Here is an 18,363-nt window from a genome sequence, read left to right as displayed (position 1 = left end):
AGATAGGAATTAAACAAATCCTCGAGGCAGAGATGTTGCCTCGAGAATTTTTTGTAATCGAGTAACTCGAGTTAGGTGTAAGGTTGGTGTCTGTTGTGTTCTGCAGGTGTGAATCTGTTGGTGGGGACAGAGAATGGTCTGTGGCTGCTGGATCGAAGTGGTCAGGGGAAAGTCTACTCCCTCATCAGCAGACGAAGGTTTCAGCAGATGGATGTGTTGGAAGGACTCAATGTACTGATCACTATATCAGGTACATGTACTGTGCTTTATGTTTCTTTCAGGTTTGACGCCCTTAATTCACTGGCTTTGCTAAGGCTAATGTTTGCTGAACCGGCAGAATGTCATCTTAGATTCTTAATGTTGAGCTAGCAGTTGACAAATTCAACTTCAGCGGCATAAGTGCATACTGTCAGCCCCAACCCAGGGGTGGATCTACACAAGACGCTGAAGATAGATAGATAGATAGATAGATAGATAGATAGATAGATAGATAGATAGATAGATAGATAGATAGATAGATAGATAGATAGTTAACTTTATTTATACCTGAGGGGAAATTAGTTCATCGTAGCAGCGGTACAATACAATCAGAAATGCAAAATAGCACCGTCAGTTGATGTTATGATACTGAATGGAACTGGATGGATGGGGAGAAGGACATGTTCGGCATGTTTACTGTGAAGTTTCATCTAAACAGACTTCACCTTCACCCTCTCTCCATCTCTCTCCGTGCGTCTGTAGGTAAGAAGAACAAGCTCCGTCTGTACTACCTGTCCTGGTTAAGGAATAAAATTCTTCACAACGACCCAGAGGTTGAGAAGAGACAGGGTTGGACCTCAGTAGGTGACCTGGAAGGCTGTGTCCACTATAAAGTGGGTAAGTACACACAGCAAAGGGCACATTCAATGGTACAATTTTACCAATTAACGTATTGTTTCAATAGACGTTTTTGAGCGCCACGCGTACAGAGTAATAGGGTATCTACTTCTAAAGGTCTCTTTGTCCATCTTGTTTTTCAGTGCGCTATGATAAGATCAAGTTCTTAGTGATTGCTTTGAAGAATGCTGTGGAGGTGTACGCCTGGGCCCCCAAACCCTACCACAAATTCATGGCCTTCAAGGTTGGTAATATCCCGGTAAAATGGAAAATGTGTCTTTTGTGTTGTCAATGTGAAAGAAGAGTTAGGACCACCAATGAATGACACATATGCTATTTAAGCCCTGCAGTTAACTTCCACCGTAGTATTCACAGTATGTCATTTTCTGCCACTAATAAAATTCTTATGAAGCATCTGGAGTTACTTACAAAAATAGTATCCTAATTCCTTCAGTTTCATCCTTGAGTAGTTAAATGTCCTTACCAGATTTTACACATTTAGGACAAAACATTTACAGACATGAAGCAAAAAAAAAATCTGATAGTCACTTGCACAGCCAGACACCTGCACATACACATAGACATTACACATCCAGGCTATGAGAGTCATGCACACAGATTCTCAGCAGAGCTGTGTCCCATTTCTTTGCATCCTTCGTGGCCTGAGCTACTTTTTCTGTGATGTCGTTTAACCCTCTGTACTAAAGGACAGAAATATACCACCTTGTGGAAGTAATAGCATGAATATCTGTCTTATCTGTACTAAACTTATCTACAACTTATCTTTAAATAGTCACTTGCTGATTACTTATTTATGCAGCAGTTGTAAAATGTATCATTAAAGGTAATGAGTGAAGTGTGCAGATTATCCCTCCTAAGTTGTTTTGTGTGTTTGTTTGTTTGTTTGTATGTATGTGTTTCTCTCCAGTCGTTCAGGTCTCTGCCTCAGAGACCGCTGTCTGTTGACCTGACAGTGGAGGAGGGTCAGAGGTTAAAGGTCATATACGGCTCCTTGTCTGGTTTCCACGCAATTGACGTCGACTCTGGAACACCTTATGACCTCTACTTGCCTACACATGTAAGAGTCCCCGTAATATTCCTTATGCTTCATACTTGTTTGTTGGTCTGACAAATAGGTTTCTAGGTTATTTTTAAAAAGGTCAAAGTTCTCGTACTTTCTTGTTTTCAAAAGGCTAATAATATATTGGCGACACTTCACCAACAGAACTATTACATTAAGAAATCTACAGCATAGAGTACATGATATAGATACTATTCTCACTGTAGCTGTAGGTTTTTATTACACCTGACTTTCGCTTTATCTTTCTATCATCAGCTGTTAGCTCTCTATTCACATCACCTCCCCCCTCTCAGTCTCTCGGGATGCACTTCTCCTCCTCTTCCACCCACTCAGTCTGTAGATGTCAGTCACTGCACTACTTTATTTCTCCTGTTTTCCTCTTTCCACTCTCCTCCCACTCAGGCCATAGCTGTCAAACACTTTTCTCTTCCTCTTTCATTCTTCTCTTATATCCCTCCCACTCTGTCAGCCAATGTGCCATTGCTCATTTTCTCCTCATTTTTATCTTCTCTTTCGCTTCATTTACCAAACTATCATCGCTCTCTCTCCCCCTCTCTCTCTCTCTCTCTCTGTCCGTAGGTAGGTAAGCTGACGACAGGATGTTGTGACTCATGTTCACATTTCCATTCAGGCATTGGCTTTTTTTACCCCAAATGTAACGTTTGAATTTTCTGTTAAAACTGTAGAGATTTATCAAGGGAAGCCTGGGTCCAACGATGCTTTTGTGTGCATTATGGTCGTCAGGAGATATTGATCATCGTAGGTTAAGTATATCTTGATTTTGAATATGATGTGATGTTGGACTAGTTACTGTAATCAACATGTGTGAGTGACACAACACATTCTTAAGACTTACTTCGTATTGACTTTCTGTAGACAAGCACATCAAACTTAACAATAACACAAAGACATAATGTTGTTTGTTTATATTCTTAGCCACTTTAGCGATTGTAATGTCGGTTGGTCGTTCCACCACTTCTTTCCAGATTAAAATATCTCAGAAACCGCTGGCTGGATTGCCATTGAACTTGCCGTGGGACTTCCCGAGACTTTTTAAGACCTTATGACTTTGGTGACATTTCCTTTAGCGCCATCATCAAATAAAATGTTTAGCATGTCCAGTACTTTGGTTTATGACTAAATACTTGCAAAAAGGAATGACATTCTTTCAGCTTCTGTTGTACTTACACTGTACACTAAGATGGTTAGATGGTAAAACAGCATGTTAGCATAGTCATTATGAGCATGTTAGTATGCTAACTTGAGCATGCAAATGTCTGAATGCGATGTACAGCTTAAAGGTGTTTTCAAACCAAACACGAAGCAAACTTGTGCGAATACAGAGCAACTTGTGAGTATTTTGCCCTTACGTTGGTTACCGTACGACGTCAGGGCTAGCTTGATTCGTAGTGAAGTACAACCGATACCTAGAATCAAGTAACAAATATATATTTTTAGAACGTACCATGAAGTCCAATGGCTTCACTTACTTTTCTCCTCTCCTTTTTTGCTCCGTCTCTGAAGTTGAGTTGTAGAGCTCCAGGTGCCCACGGACGGCAACACTAAGTTTTCAGGAGAATCGCAATGCTTTCATGTCATGAGCATTTAACGCTCAGGTATTTGGGTCAATTTGTGTCAATTTGCACTTATTCACGTCTTTGCATTGACTACGCAAAAAATTGCTTTGCGTTTGGCTAGTGTGTCTGTACACTCTCTCCTGTTCATTTCAGCATTTCTGAATCAGTTTGGCATGGCAGTTCATAGTTACAGCCAATTAAAATCATCAAAAGCAGCGTACTGTCCGATGTCACATATAGTTTTAAGATGCAGAGGAGACTCCAGGCAGACATCTAAATATTATATGAAGTCCAGAGTTGTGAAAAATGAACATGCAGCAGCCTAATATGAATTACAGACCATATACTAGTCTGAGATTTTTCATCCATCATTATAGCTGCAGTATCTTTCACAGGGATGCACAGTAAATACCAATGTGCTTCATACAAGAGCTGGCAACATCAGTCTATAATTATATTTTAATTTATTGGTACTCATTTCGGTATATCTTTTCAATTTCTAGTTGATCCTCAGAAATAATAAGCAAGTTCTTGGTTGCATTTGTTGGCCAGCATTTCCGCAGCCTTACGATATGTGTTGAGTGTCTTGAGTTTTAATGACTTATATGAGTCAGTGCAGCCTTTTCCATCTCCAGAGCGGTTGATGCAAATTAATTTGTGTCTTTAAATGTGAGACAATCGCCCACTGCTGCTACAAGAGCAGGTCTTTTTTTTCACTCCCCTTCTGTATGTGGGCATATGATTCTGCTGTAGCCGCTTATGAGTCACATTCTGACAAGTCTGCTTAAATATGTTTTCGAAAAGAAATGTTCAGGATATAACAACTTAAGATTCGAAACACTTTACTTTAGCCTTTTGCGTTCAGTATAAAGTGTCTTCAGCATTTCCAAGGTTGTCAGTGATGAAAATACCGGTTCTTTTAAAGATCCCATATTGTTCTCATTTTCAGGTTCATACTTGTATTTAGTTTCTACTAGAACATGTTTAGACACCTCCTATGTCAGCTGGGATCGGCTCCAGCCCCCCCGCAACCCCGATAGGGACAAGCGGATGAAGATGGATGGATGCATGGATAGAACATATTTTCATGTTTCAATGTTCAAAACACATTAATTTTCTCATACTGCCTGTCTGAATATACCTGTATTCACCCTTTGTCTGAAACGCTCTGTTTAAGACCTGTTAAGCTCTGTCTCTTTAAGACCCCTTCCTGAACAAGCCCATTCTGCTCTGATTGGTTCGTGTTATCAGGGTCTTCCACATACGGCTGGTAAGTCCTGCCCCTTTAATACGGCTTCCGGTAGACCCCATTGGACCTCAGCTTCCGAAAAATGTACATTGGTGTCTATTGAAATGAAACAATTATCACTGGTCCCAGTCATTATCTGTCCTGGATTACACATATGATATTTGCGGAATTCAATGATCGTCCTGACGGATGCAGTTTCTGAGTACAGGCTTCTTCTCTGTGTACTTAGCCTTTTGATACTTTGATATTTTACCAGTATTTATATAGCATCTCCAACTGCTTTATAATCAAAAAAGACATGAATATTTCTCTTTTTACAAAATATGACCTTTAAGTACCCCGTATTGTTCACCCGCCACTCGCCATCCGACTTATGAGCGACTCTTTTGATTCCTCTACAGAGTCTGAATGAGAGTCAGCAGAAATTATTCTGGCTGTTATGCACGACTGCCTATAACTTATTACTGTTGAAGAGGCATCCAAAAAGATTGATTCGTTCAAGTTTTGACATCACTAGAAGTTGTCAGTTATTTGTTGTGTTGGTCCGTATACTGTCTGTGCCCTACACCAGATAGTGTTGTGCATACATATGGGATGAGTGGGTGGCATCAGCAGGGAACACGGTTCCTCTGGTTTCTATGGTTTTTATAAGATTTTTCCTCATCTTTTAGTCTTTTTCTGATCATGTGTCGATCTCATATTTTTTTTTACCTTTACCATATTTCACAAATGCAGTACATAGACCACAGAACTAGGAAATGTTTCTCCAGCTTTCAGTCGTTTTTGCTTTGTGTAAGGGTTCCAGCCAGAGTTGTACTGCCCTCTCTGTCTCCCATTCATATTCTCAAACCCTTTCCCTCACTCATTCTCTCTCTCTCTCTCTCTCTCTCTCTTTCACACACACACACACTGCCCCAGCCACCCTGGCTGTGTGCTACTTTCTATAAGCATGTGGAATTGGAGCAAGGAGAGGCAGAGCGAGGGACATACAAAAAGAGAGTTAGGTTCTAAAAATACATCCTTTCTGTCCTCCTTCTCTCACGATCATTAACTGTGTATCCTGACATGTTTTTGCTCCTGTTGAGTTATTTTTTTCCTCACTGCTCCTCTGGTATATTAAGCCAGTGAGCCCACAGCTCCTTACTACACTGGTGCCTTATACCGCTGCTGCTGCTGCTGCTGCTGCTGCTGCTGCTGCGATAGCATTTCAGCTCTCCAGCCTTGCTTCTTCTCTCTTTTTTACTTTTTTCTCTTACGTATAGAGTCAAGCTTTCAACACTCTTTCTTACACACACACATACACACACACACTCCGCTACAGAGCGCTTTAAACCCACTCACATACACTCAGACATCCTCAGAGTTCACTTTCTGTGAGGACCCTTGAGGACTCTTCACACTCCCGGAGCTGTCTTTGCGGCTGTTTATCCGTACTCTGAGACACACACACACACACACACACACACACACACACACCTCTTATATGTGCATCTTTCCACACACACACACACCTGCACAAACATTAAAACGTATTCTCAGCACTGATTTCTTCTTCTTTATCACTGCTAAAAGCGATTCACAAACACAAGCCTGAGCCACACATATTCACTTACACACAATGCACCACTCACCTTCTTAAAGAAACACACACACACACACACACAGGCATCGTCCATTGTTGCTTACAAACTATGTAACAATGTTGATTCCAAGGCAGAGGATTAAGATTGCGTTGCGTCTGTGGATGCCAGTTCTGATGCTCAGGATTGTGGTGGCTCAGACTCTGGTAATGTATGGAGCACGCTGGCATGAACTTTATTTGCTAACTTTATTCTTATTTTTCCTGGAGGAGTGTTGTTGCTGCAGTGATCCATTGTTTGTTGTTGATAGAGAAATGTTTCTCTTGTTAGAGAAATTTCAGCTTGGTGGTTTCTGGATGGTAGATGTTAGATTAGTGTTGCAGAAGCGTTAACCTCACTATTTGGTTCTGCAGCTGAAAGAGACTGTCGGATAAACTTCTGAATAACATAAGAGATAAAGTCAACTCTCACACAGCTGACAGGAGGCTGTTGTATGTCAAAGTTGATTTTTTATAGTTGCCTTCATGTCTCCACAAAGTGTCCAATCATTGAAAGACACTCAACTGTTTGTGTTTGTATTCATTTGAGTCCTGTTGTTTGTTACCTTTTAAATGAACCCTGTTAAATGTGTGTGTTGGTTTCGTAGATCCAGGGCTCCATACGCCCCCATGCCATCATCATTTTGCCAAACAGCGCTGGAACAGAGGTTCTGGTTTGCTATGAAGACGAGGGCGTCTACATCGACACCTACGGACGCATCACCAAGGATACGGTGCTGCAGTGGGGGGAGATGCCTGCGTCCGTCGGTAAGTTACTGATTCTAGATCAGCAGCTTTATTGCACTGAAAACTGACCCTGAACCAGATTCTGAAGAGACAGATTCGGGACAGGGTGAGCTAAAATAAGGTGGTTGTGTGTCTGTGTGTGTGTGTGTGTGTGTGTGCGTATGCGTGTGCGTGTTCGTGTTCGTGTGTGTGTGTTACAATGAAGTTACAATTCAATATATTGCAATATATCTCAGATATATATCTATATATACTCTATATATAGATATATATATTTATATACCCCCCCCCCTCCCCCCATCTAATTTTAGGATAGCTGTCATATTTTCAAGAACACATTACCATATGCACCATGGCTATACACCAAACACACCATTTAAAATAAGCAATAAAACTGCATTTTTTAATGAGCTTTTTATGGGCGTGTGTGCAAAGGTGGGAGTCGTGGGTACCCATAGAAGCTATTTTCATTCAGATATCTTGATGTCAGAGGGTAAAGCACCAATTTGAAAATGGTCATACCAGTTCTTCCCTCGCCAAAATTTTGCCGTAACTTTAAACTTTAAAATCAAACCTGCTACAGCCTCTTCAAGACGATAATGTCGGCCATGGTAGCAAGCGCCCCCTGCTGGTCTCAGAGGGTTCATTAAAAATCAATAGTGTTTTTGAAATTTGATACAGTATGAAAAAACATGATATTGCTATACTGAAGTGTATCCATATTTGCTTATCCCTCTTATTGGTCCAGTAGCCTTCATTATAGCAGGTAGGGGATATATTAACTCATAAACACACACAATTCTCCTATTTCCTTGAGTTTGTTATAGCTGTCTTTCTTTTGTTTCTGTCGCCTCATATCCCCGCATCTCTTTGTCTCCAGCCTACCTTCAGTCCAACCAGGTGATGGGTTGGGGAGAAAAGGCCATAGAGCTGAGGTCAGCCAACACAGGGAACCTGGAGGGAGTTTTCATGCACAAAAAGGCCCAGAAACTCAAGTTCCTCTGCGAAAGGAATGACAAGGTAGGACTTAAGTCTATTTAGATCCACTTTTAAGTATCTGGTTGAACGTGCAACAAAGTAAGATGTATTTGTGAAGATATTGTTAACTTGTAATATAATTCCTAAGTCTGTGTCTCTCTCCTTGCAGGTCTTCTTTGCCTCGGTGCAGTCAGGAGGCAGTAGTCAGATTTACTTCATGACTCTTGGACAGAACTCGCTGTTCAACTGGTAAACTACTGGACCTTTTTCTCTGGGATCAACTGGTGGCGTCTGCCTTCATTATTCTGGGTTTTGCCTGGTGATGCCTCTTTGGATTTGTGCCAACTGATGTTCATCTCCATGGATAGATCAACTAAATATTCCTGGAGCCATCACTCTGTCTTGTCTAGTGTTCATGTCAGTTCACATGGGTCCACAGCTCAATCGGTCATAACACCGGCTGTAGCAGAAATAAAACTGCTTGAATCCATCACTCCACCCTTGAATGCCAGAATCAGCCCTCCTTCAGCTGCAGCCAGACAAACATCTAGACCTGAAATACAGTGAAAAGGCGCTTTAGTTCACTGCCAACTCACCCATCCACGGGAGTGCCAAAAGGTACAATGAGCAGTGTCAGCATCTATAACGTGAAGAGCAGTCAGAGCATGCTCTCATGTCTGAACTCCACAGTAACCCGGAGTCTATCTCAGGCCGCAAACCATCACTGCACCAGTGTGGCAGAAACCAAGACTCCTTTTGTGTCCATTAATATTTTTTGCATAACTGATGTCGATGGTGTTACGACGTCTAACACCAGATCATCAGCGAACATCTGGCCTCAAGATCCCGTCCCTCCTCAGGGGTCAGCAGTTGTTCCACGTTCAGCTCATCTCTCCTGGATCACTTAACGCTTTTTGTTGTTTCTCTAAAGAACTCCTTCGTATCAGTTACTCAGCTAGTTATGTGTTTATCAGTTATTCACTCGTACTTGCTTTGACAACGCCCGACTGTGGTGTGTTACTGGATAAACCTGATGAAGTCAAGTCTTGGGTAATTATTCTCCTTCTCTGTTGTTCAGCTGTTGTCTGCTTTGTCTTCATGCAAGCAGAATGCGTTAAGGGTAGTGCAACTAGAAGAACAGAAGTCCTTCATTCACTCCGTGGACATCATCAGGATATTTCAAAGAGCAAAATGTGGACTAAGTAGGACAACTATTGTATGCCATTCCACATTTTGTCCTCACTGCCTGCCATTTTCCCCCTGATGATTTCCTTTAATCAATGTCCAGATCCATGAAGCACATGTGTGTCCAACACCTGAGCAGTGTTATTTATGAAGTTCTTCAGTAGTGTTTTCTTCTTCACTGCTATAAGGAGGACCCAAACAAATCAGTCAGTTACTGTACTGAATCCTCATTCTGTTCATTCTGTATTATTAGGCAGTGTTGTATTATGCACTATCAAATTTCTCACTGAAAAATGAGTTTCCTTTTCTCTTGTCTGAAGTGACAGTAAGTCAGTATACTGTGGCATCCAACACAGCATAGATCCAATCAGTTCTGTTTAACTGTATCGTTAGCTGTAAATATACTGTCCATGCGAACAATTATAATGAGGCAAATTGTCAAAATTGATTTTCTGGCGTGGAGACATAGTTCAGTGAGTTACTATTCATTAGGTTATTCCTTATTATCAGCTTTAAGTCCAATTTGCTCTCTTTCTAGCCTGAAATCAGTTGCCAATTAAGTAAAGATTGTCTCTTGTGATACTTGCTGCATTGCACACTTTGCATAAAAATGATTTAAGTATGGTTTTTTTCCTGACACGGTCATTATACGGTACCACTCTTGTCCTCTTAGTTTCGAGTTTGCATTCCCTCCACCACAGATCTGGACCATATCATTTTAGTCTTATTATTCCGTCATTGTAAACAACAACTCCACAGTAACAGGCTTAGAATTAACTGCATCTGTTTTGTACAGCTTAGGATGTACATATTCTTGTAAGACGCACTGTTTTCTAAATATTTTGTAATTGAAAAGCCATCTTTATGTATGTGTACAGAATTATAGGCTCGTGAATGTGAAATTCAATCCCAGAACAGAGTTCACATACATTTGATTGTTTCCATGATCCTCGAAAGTCAGTGTTTGGGAAAATGAGCTACCAACAGTGAACCTGAAGGCTCCCGGTCAAAGCGTTAAAATCAAATAATGTATCAGGTGAATTCTGTTTTGTGGTTGATTTTCTACTAACCTGTAGAAGTCAGGCTCTTTGCACAATGGCCACCTTGTACATGTTTCCTGTAATATATCCTCTTTTGAATTGTTTCAAAGCGGAACCGTTTAAGCCATTCAGTAGTCAGTGTATTGAAGTTATAAGTGATAGCCTTTGGCTTTGGATCAGTATTTCTTACACTAGCCAACATGTTTTTTGAAGGGTCACTTTTTTGTTGAGCCTGGATGCGATGAGATGCAATGAGCTGGGCCTGTCGTTACTGTATTTGCTCTGTTTTTCATGATACTTTCACAATGATCTTCAAAGCAAGAAACCAAAGAGTAATGCTTTGATATATTGGCTTCATTGTATTTAGATGTGTAAAAGAATTAACATCACGACTGACATTTGATTTGGAAAGATCATGTATATTTTCAAAACATAGATGTTGAACATATTATACACTGTAAAAAGATGCCACCTTGACCAACCCATTAGACACCTGAAAATGATCCCAGGAATAATGCATCTTGCAACAAAATATATGCAATTTAATGTTGCAAGTGTTCATTTTAATATCTTACATGTATGCTTCAGACAGAGCTGCAGGGAGGAAAGCATTAGTTTTACCTTCAAATGTGAATTTTCAATTTGTCCATTTTCATTAGTTCTAGCCTACCATCATGTCCTTCATCAGATTCTGTGTTATATAATCCTCTGCACAGTAGGTCTATTACTATTGAATGTTGAGGCTGTCAAAATTTGTGCCAAATGTTTTATATTCAGTGATACATTGAGTTTTTATTATGGACTTGATATAAAGATTGCAGCTGGTTCTGTGAGAATGTGTTAAACTGGAAAATGAACTTTCTGATAATGACTGTTGTTGTTACCAAATTTCTTACAGCGTTTGTTTCAGTGGGAAACTAAGATAGCAGACAATACAGGGCATGGAAGAACTAATCTTTACAGGCTAATAAACGCAGACTTGCTAGCTAGGAAAAGCGTTTTTAAACATTTTTAGCTAACGGGCTACAGTGAATTTCTGAACAAAGGGAGCTAGCTTATTTTCTAGCTTACATAGCTAGCTAACATATGGCTAAAATAGTACAGAGGTTTGGCTAGCAGCAACAAAATATGTCACTTTTTCTCATGGTACACAGTTGCTTAGCTGTGTACAGTTTCCACATAAAATAAAAAAACAATGGCACAACTATATTTCACACACTGTAATTCAGAATATGTTGTCAAAAGACATTAATTCAAAAGATAAAGACACCGGAAACACATTCATTCCTGTGCCGCTGACAACAACTGCAAAATAATGTGAAAAACACATTTTTGGCACTCAATAGACACGTTGAATGAATGTCAAAAAAGACACAAATGTTGAGTTTTGTTTTTATTTTCAAAACCTGACATGACTTCAGATGTCCAGTCTATGTGGTACATGTCATAGCTAGAATCAGACACTGTGCTAGCTTGTGGTCAGCTGTGGTCAGTGGTTAAATGTTTGGCCAAGTTCCTGACCAAGATCCTGGCCATTAGAGTCCAGAGGAGTGAGGAGACCAGACCAAAACTAGCCCTAAACTACTACAGTGGTTCCATCGTGTGTTCAGCTCCACCTTACATTTACACAGACGATGCACAGTAACAACGCCTGTATGTGCTGCACTCCACTATCCAACATGCAACAGTACATGTGATGCTACTGTAGTGAGCACAGGTTACCAAATGAATCCCCCCATTAATCAGCCCTGTAATTTAACTCTTTAATTCTTTGTGAGAATGTCGTGACAGTTTGATTTCGTTCACGTCCCAACTTTTTAAAGCAATAATGTAAATGTTTGAGCACCAGTGGTTTATCGTTGTCATGTCATGGGGGACAGTGATACATGGAAGGATCTCCGCTTTGTCGTTTGATGTGGCAAAGCGTTTTTTATCTGTTTGTTCTTCATCCTGCTTTGAGAAGCAACATAGGAGTCAATTCTGCTACAAGCTATCCAGAGCCAGAGTCACACCCAATCATATATATGGGTTAATCCATTTGCTATCTAAAGCCACACATTAAAGACAAGACAAGACAAGACAGTCTTCTCCTGCACTGTCTTCCTTTGCTGAACATTTGAGTCTAGCTCCACTAATGAGAGAGAGAGATCAGTGCATTTCTGCCTACACCTTCCACTGGTTAAGATGATAGATTCTGTTTCAAGCCTGTGGTGACTCACATCTCTAACTCTCCCACTAACTCTTTTCCTCTCTTCTTTATCAACGCTGCCTTCTATTCCTTCCGCGTCTTGTGCTCAACTCTCTCCTTTACCATCTCTCTCCTGATGTCTTAGTCCTTCTGTAGCTTTCATTGTCTCTCTTTCTCGTGTCAAGTGTCACTACCAGAGTCTTGATAATTGGCCCAACCCTTGTTTTTGGTGAAGTGGGATGAAACACGATGCAGAAAAACGTTAATACAAAGCAACTCAAATGTGTTTAACAATGTTTGCTATGATCTGTTAAAGCATAACTTTGTACATTTTGCTGGCTACAAGACAACCTGTTGTCATCCCAACGCTTCACACATAGTACGCCCGCTTTGTCAGGACCCCTTGGTGTCACTTCTGTCAACTCACTGGGTAGCCCTGTGCGTCAAAATGTGATGTGCCACTGCGGTGGCTGGTTTAAACATGGGGATTGAGCGGAAATTTGAACATTAACTAGCAATTTGGCTGGGGGACAAAAAAGTTAATATTTCCCTCTGCGTGGTTAACGCAACAAATCACACCTGACCCAACCATCACCTTGACCTTGTTCTTACTTCGGGAGAACCTGCTCTGGGTCCAATATTGACGCAGATGGGTTTACAGCTGCGTTTCCTACAGACGCTTAAGGGTGCCTTGTGCACCCGTATCCAATGTAGAGGGTCTTGACAAAATGGCGGTATTTGACACCCTGGGGATGAGAATAAGCTGGACAAACCTAGCGTAACAGTACAAGTAGAAAAGACTTATGAAGTCAATGACCTGACTGTAATGTCAGTTACACAGCAATATAAATCTAAAGTTTCCAGTATCCACCGTAAGCCGTAGAGACGAAACACCTGAGGATATTGAAGGGATCAAGGCTGCGTATTATTGATTATTAATTAGAGGAAGAGTGTGTTATTTCTGATTTCAAAGATGGCACTGTTTTTGGGCTACAGCTGATATTTTGCAGCCTGTGTATGAGCAAAATTCTGTATGAGCTGTGCAGTTCTAAAGAAAGTGTGTATTTGTGTGGGAGGGTGTGATGTAGATGGGAACAGGTGTTCAGTAAGTCAGTCTGCAATGGTAGAACGGGTAGAGTTAGAGGAGATGGTTGGAGGCTTGAGTCAGGTGTCGGCTACTAGAAGGAATATGGATGGATTTTTTTTTGCAGTAGCCTACAATGATCCTTAAGAAAATGGTGGAAATAAGTAGTTTAAAGAAAAGAAAGTTATTTAACATGCTAATGGGGTCAACATTTCAACAGAGGGGGCCAAACTGCACATATGGATTGATTTATAGATACTAATGGTTATAATGAGGAGACGGAAGAAGAGGAAGTCAGGATGTGAAGGAGAGAGACGGTGATTCTAAACTGTTCAGGCGTAGATTTCTACCTTTCTTTAATGATATAAATGCTAGACTTATAACTGGTAAAGTTAAGATTTAACCATGAGATTATAATTACTGACAGCATAATGTGGATGCACTTACAAAGTTACCCAACTCTCAAAAAAAAGAACCTGCTTTCTTGCAATATGTGTTTTCTTATACGTTGTAAATTCTAAAGATACCAAATATTATATAGATATATATTTAAGAATCTATATTCCCTTAACCAATTCATTTCTTTCCCATTATAAAGTTGATACTATGTTGTATTCTTTGCACTGGACCTATGTTTGATGCATCATATACTGTAACGCTCCTGCTTCCAGATGAACACGCACCAACTTGTTTTCATGTAAAAAGGTAAAAGACAGTGAGACAACAATAAAAATTTTAAGTGGCGTGTTGTTGTTTACTGTTGTTTATCCGCCTACTGCTGCATTTCAACAATGACTCATCAGAAACTTCACTTGGACAACACTGACTCACAGTTCTGTCTGCTGAACCCACTGCATCTGTCATTGTGACAAAAGACTGTCCTTGTTGGTACAACACCGTCAGCAGGAGTATTTGCTTTTTATTTCCTTATGAATCTACAGCTGATGCTTTTGTCTTTTAAGGTCAAATGATCTATTCAAAGCCATGGTTATCATTCTAGCAGTACAAATAATTACGGCATTACCCACCACCCAACTTGACCGGATTTTATGCTCTCAGACAGCTTTTGGAGCTCCCTGACAAAAGCCTAACGTCGGAGGCAAATCGGGGTTGGCCCCCAGACACACTCCAGATATCTAACAGGCTGAAGAACATCTAACAGCCAATGAGAGCACAAGACAGGGCTGAGGGGAAACCAGGGGAGTGGGCTCCTGCTGCAATTGCAACTTCAATATATGTGCAGCCGCAGACAGACTCTGAGACACTATAGATCAGGCGTCTCCAATCCTGCTCCTGGAGGGCCGCTGCCTTGCATGTTTTAGGTCTCTCTCTGCAGAAACACACCGGAGTCTAATGATTTTCAAACCTGTGATGAGCTTCAACTGTTTGATAATGAACATGAGAATTAGATTCAGGCGTGTTGGTGCAGGGAGCAACCTAAAACACGCAGGGCAGCGGCCCTCCAGGAGCAGGGTTGGAGATGCCTGCTTTAAAAAAGGTAGATAGATATATGTTAGATAGATAGATAAATAGATATATGTTAGATAGATAGATGTTAGATAGATAAATAGATATATGTTAGATAGATAAATAGATATATGTTAGATAGATAGATGTTAGATAGATAGATATATTTATGTTAGATAGATAGTTAAATAGATATATGTTAGATAGATAGATACATATATATATGTTAGATAGATAGATGTTAGATAGATAGTTAAATAGATATATGTTAGATAGATAGATGTTAGATAGATGTTAGATAGATAGTTAAATATATATATGTTAGATAGATAGATGTTAGATAGATAGTTAAATAGATAGATGTTAGATAGATAGATGTTAGATAGATAGCACAAGGCACCCTTGAAGATTGAATTCAAACACATTGAGTTTTCAACTGTATTAAAAAATCCAGTTTGGAGACTAGACACACATTGGGGATTCCTCCTGGTGAAAGATCTCGCCATCAGTGCTAGTAGTGTGAAAAAAACACAAAACCCTCAATACTTCAGACACAAGACAGAAAGTTGTGCAGTTAGACCAGCGCACTTAAGTCTTGTAGTGGGAACTTAGCATTAGAAAAACTACATATCATTCAGCTATTCCTCTTGGTGTTAATACCCTTTTGCATTTGTATGTAGGGAATTGTAGTTTTTTTCAATGTCTTTGGTCAGAGATGGCCATCCAGTGGAAGGTCAGACTTTGTATCTAGTCAGTCATTTGGCAGCCATCACCTCCAAACTGGTGGCTGACTAGTGACGGCTTCTCCGATGGTTCTGTGTAACAAACTGTTAGAAAAACTTGTGACTTGAGGACCAGTTTGGAACCAGAATCAAGTTATAATAAAAACTACCGTATTGTTTGGATTATAAGTCGCAGTTTTTTTCAGTTTGGCCGGGGGTGCGACTTATACTCTGGAGCGACTTATGTGTGAAATTATTAACACATTACCGTAAAATATCAAATAATAGCCCGGGCTATTATTTATCTCAGTCACGTAAGAGACTAGGCGTATATCAGCAATCGTCACACACATACGTCAACCAATCAAAATTCGGCGGGGGCGGGTCATGGCAGAAGTGCATTGTGAAAAAAAAGATGCTACCTGCTAATGCTTGAGTCTACCTTTGGAGTTGGCGGAGTTGTTCAGAAGTGACAGCGAGGAAGAAGAGTTCATTAGATGTAGTGATTAGGAGTGACAGATTGTTTGGTAAACGTAGAGCATGTTCTATACGTTATAGTTATTTGAATGACTCTTACCGTAATATGTTACCTTAACATACCAGGCACGTTCTCAGTTCGTTGTTTATGCGTCATATAACGTACACTTATTCGGCCTGTTGTTCTCTATTCTATTTTTATTTTAAATTGCCTTTCAAGATGAAATGTCCTTTCTTGGTGTTGGATTTTATCAAATAAATTTCCCCAAAAAATGCGACTTATACTCGAGTGCGACTTATATATTTTTTTTTCCTTCTTTATTCTGCATTTTCGGCTGGTGAGACTTATACTCCGGAGAGATACGGTACATTTATTCTTGTACAAGAGAGCATAGAGTACACTTAACACCAGTGTCTCGACATGCTCTGAGGGAAGTCGAGCCAAGTCATTTAAACATGCAGTTGAACAGTTACAGTGGTCATGGTGATGTATTTAGAAAACACAGTAAGTCATTTCGGCTCTTCCCATAGCATTCACCGACTCTCCTGCCTACTCCTCAACACGCTCTGTTTACACAGTGAAACACAAAACAATGAATAGAGCCAGAGTTCTCACATAGAACTAATAATAACATGGCAACATTTTTCCATCACAAACAATCTGACGAGTCAGGTTAGACAGAGTAAGTGGATTGGAGTAAGAGCTCCACGAAGATACCAACAACGTGTCTTTTCATCATCAACCATGGCGGGAATAACCAGTTAGCTGCTTTGTACCTTTTAATCCCAGGTACGATAGAAATCCAGGTTCACGATATCAGCGGGATGTGCACAGAGCTCTGTGAATAACACTAACCGCAGATGTTTCCCTCACATTCAGCAATAAATATGGTGATAGGCTTTCAAATGGAGAGAATTTTGCCAATCATTCGCATCACCCGACGCAAATGTGTGTCTATTAGCGCCTTTACGCCGGATGTGATCGCACCGCGCTTCTAATTATTTCCGCATTTAACGTGAACATGGAGTGAGGCGTCTGCAACTTCTTTTCAGGAAATGCATTTTCAAGTTGTGTCTTCAATTTTGTCATGCGTGTTCTACAGGAATGCACAAGTGTGTGAATTGATTACACTGCGGCTGCGTTCAGCACTAACTAAATTAGTTTCTGTCCTAATTGGGGTTAGGTTAAGGTGTGGGTCAGGGGAAGGCATGCAGCAGTTAAGAGAAGGACGTAGTGCTCAATAACTTGCTAGCTAATCACTTGATAAGACTGAATATGCTATCAACACTACTACTTTCCACTGCATGCTCATAGTTCTGTTTGTGTGGTTGTCTGTGTTTAAGTTTGGATTTTAAAGAAAGTCTCTTTCAGTCTCTCTCTCTCTCTCTCTGCCTCTCTCATTTCCAGAGCTCTCATCTCATGTGTCCCCTGAAGACTCACTGGCACCAGTCACAGGTTTCCTGGCTCCTGTCTCTTGGACACTCTTTGTGATTCCTAAAGGATTGCCACGTGCAATAGTGATCTCTCGAACAGCTACACTTACCCCCGGTTGGTTTAGATTGGCGTTAGCTGCTAATGTTACCTGACAAAGAGACGAATGAAGCCCCTGTTTGACCAGATTTGAGCTTCACTGTTGCCTTTGACCTGGAGCTCTGCCCTGCAATGAGTCTGTCACTGTTGACGAACACTATACTCCGCTCTAAATTTGCCCCTTTAGTACCTCTCCAGCTGAACCCCTCCTGCCCTCCTCTCATCCCCCTCACCAGCCTCAGATTCCCTCCTAACCTCATTCCACCACCACAACCCCCCTCAACACACACACACAAGCCCCAGTCTGTGTGTTTGTGTGTAAAAGTGTGTGTCAGCTCGCCCAGAGTAGGGAGCGTCCAGCGACCAAGCCATGACTGGCAGCCACACAGTCACATAGCAGTTTAGGATTTGGATCATTCAAACTTCCTGTTGGATCAATACATGTGTTGTTCTATATAGTCTGCTGGGAAAAGGCCAGGCAGGTAAGGAAGGGAATATTTTGGTTTAAGTTTTCTACAGTTGGGATAAAGCTGTGTGTTGAGG

General features: G+C 40.7%; 2 protein-coding genes across 4 annotated transcripts in view; both read left to right on the top strand.

Moving 5' to 3' along the window:
• LOC310948270 (mitogen-activated protein kinase kinase kinase kinase 4) overlaps nucleotides 1–14,354 on the top strand; it is a 72,214-nt gene extending 57,860 nt beyond the window's left edge. For all 3 annotated transcript variants that reach the window (XM_083915335.1, XM_083915336.1, XM_083915334.1), the window contains 7 exons: nucleotides 107–250; nucleotides 742–876; nucleotides 1,020–1,120; nucleotides 1,805–1,954; nucleotides 7,010–7,169; nucleotides 8,029–8,168; nucleotides 8,296–14,354. In XM_083915335.1, the coding sequence (XP_083771461.1) occupies nucleotides 107–250; nucleotides 742–876; nucleotides 1,020–1,120; nucleotides 1,805–1,954; nucleotides 7,010–7,169; nucleotides 8,029–8,168; nucleotides 8,296–8,379 (914 nt within the window). In that variant the 3' untranslated portion in view covers nucleotides 8,380–14,354. The remainder of the gene's footprint in view (nucleotides 1–106; nucleotides 251–741; nucleotides 877–1,019; nucleotides 1,121–1,804; nucleotides 1,955–7,009; nucleotides 7,170–8,028; nucleotides 8,169–8,295) is intronic.
• Nucleotides 14,355–18,166: 3,812 nt separating this feature from the next.
• The window catches only part of myot (myotilin), a 56,935-nt gene continuing 56,738 nt past the window's right edge, over nucleotides 18,167–18,363 (top strand). The window contains exon 1 of the mRNA XM_083915022.1: nucleotides 18,167–18,302. The gene's annotated coding sequence lies outside the window, so the exon portion shown is untranslated. The remainder of the gene's footprint in view (nucleotides 18,303–18,363) is intronic.

This window comes from Echiichthys vipera, assembly GCF_963691815.1.
Source record: "Echiichthys vipera genome assembly, chromosome: 6".
Lineage (NCBI taxonomy): Eukaryota > Metazoa > Chordata > Actinopteri > Perciformes > Trachinidae > Echiichthys > Echiichthys vipera.
Note: the sequence above shows the minus strand (reverse complement) of the source record. Positions and strands in the feature narration are given on the sequence as shown.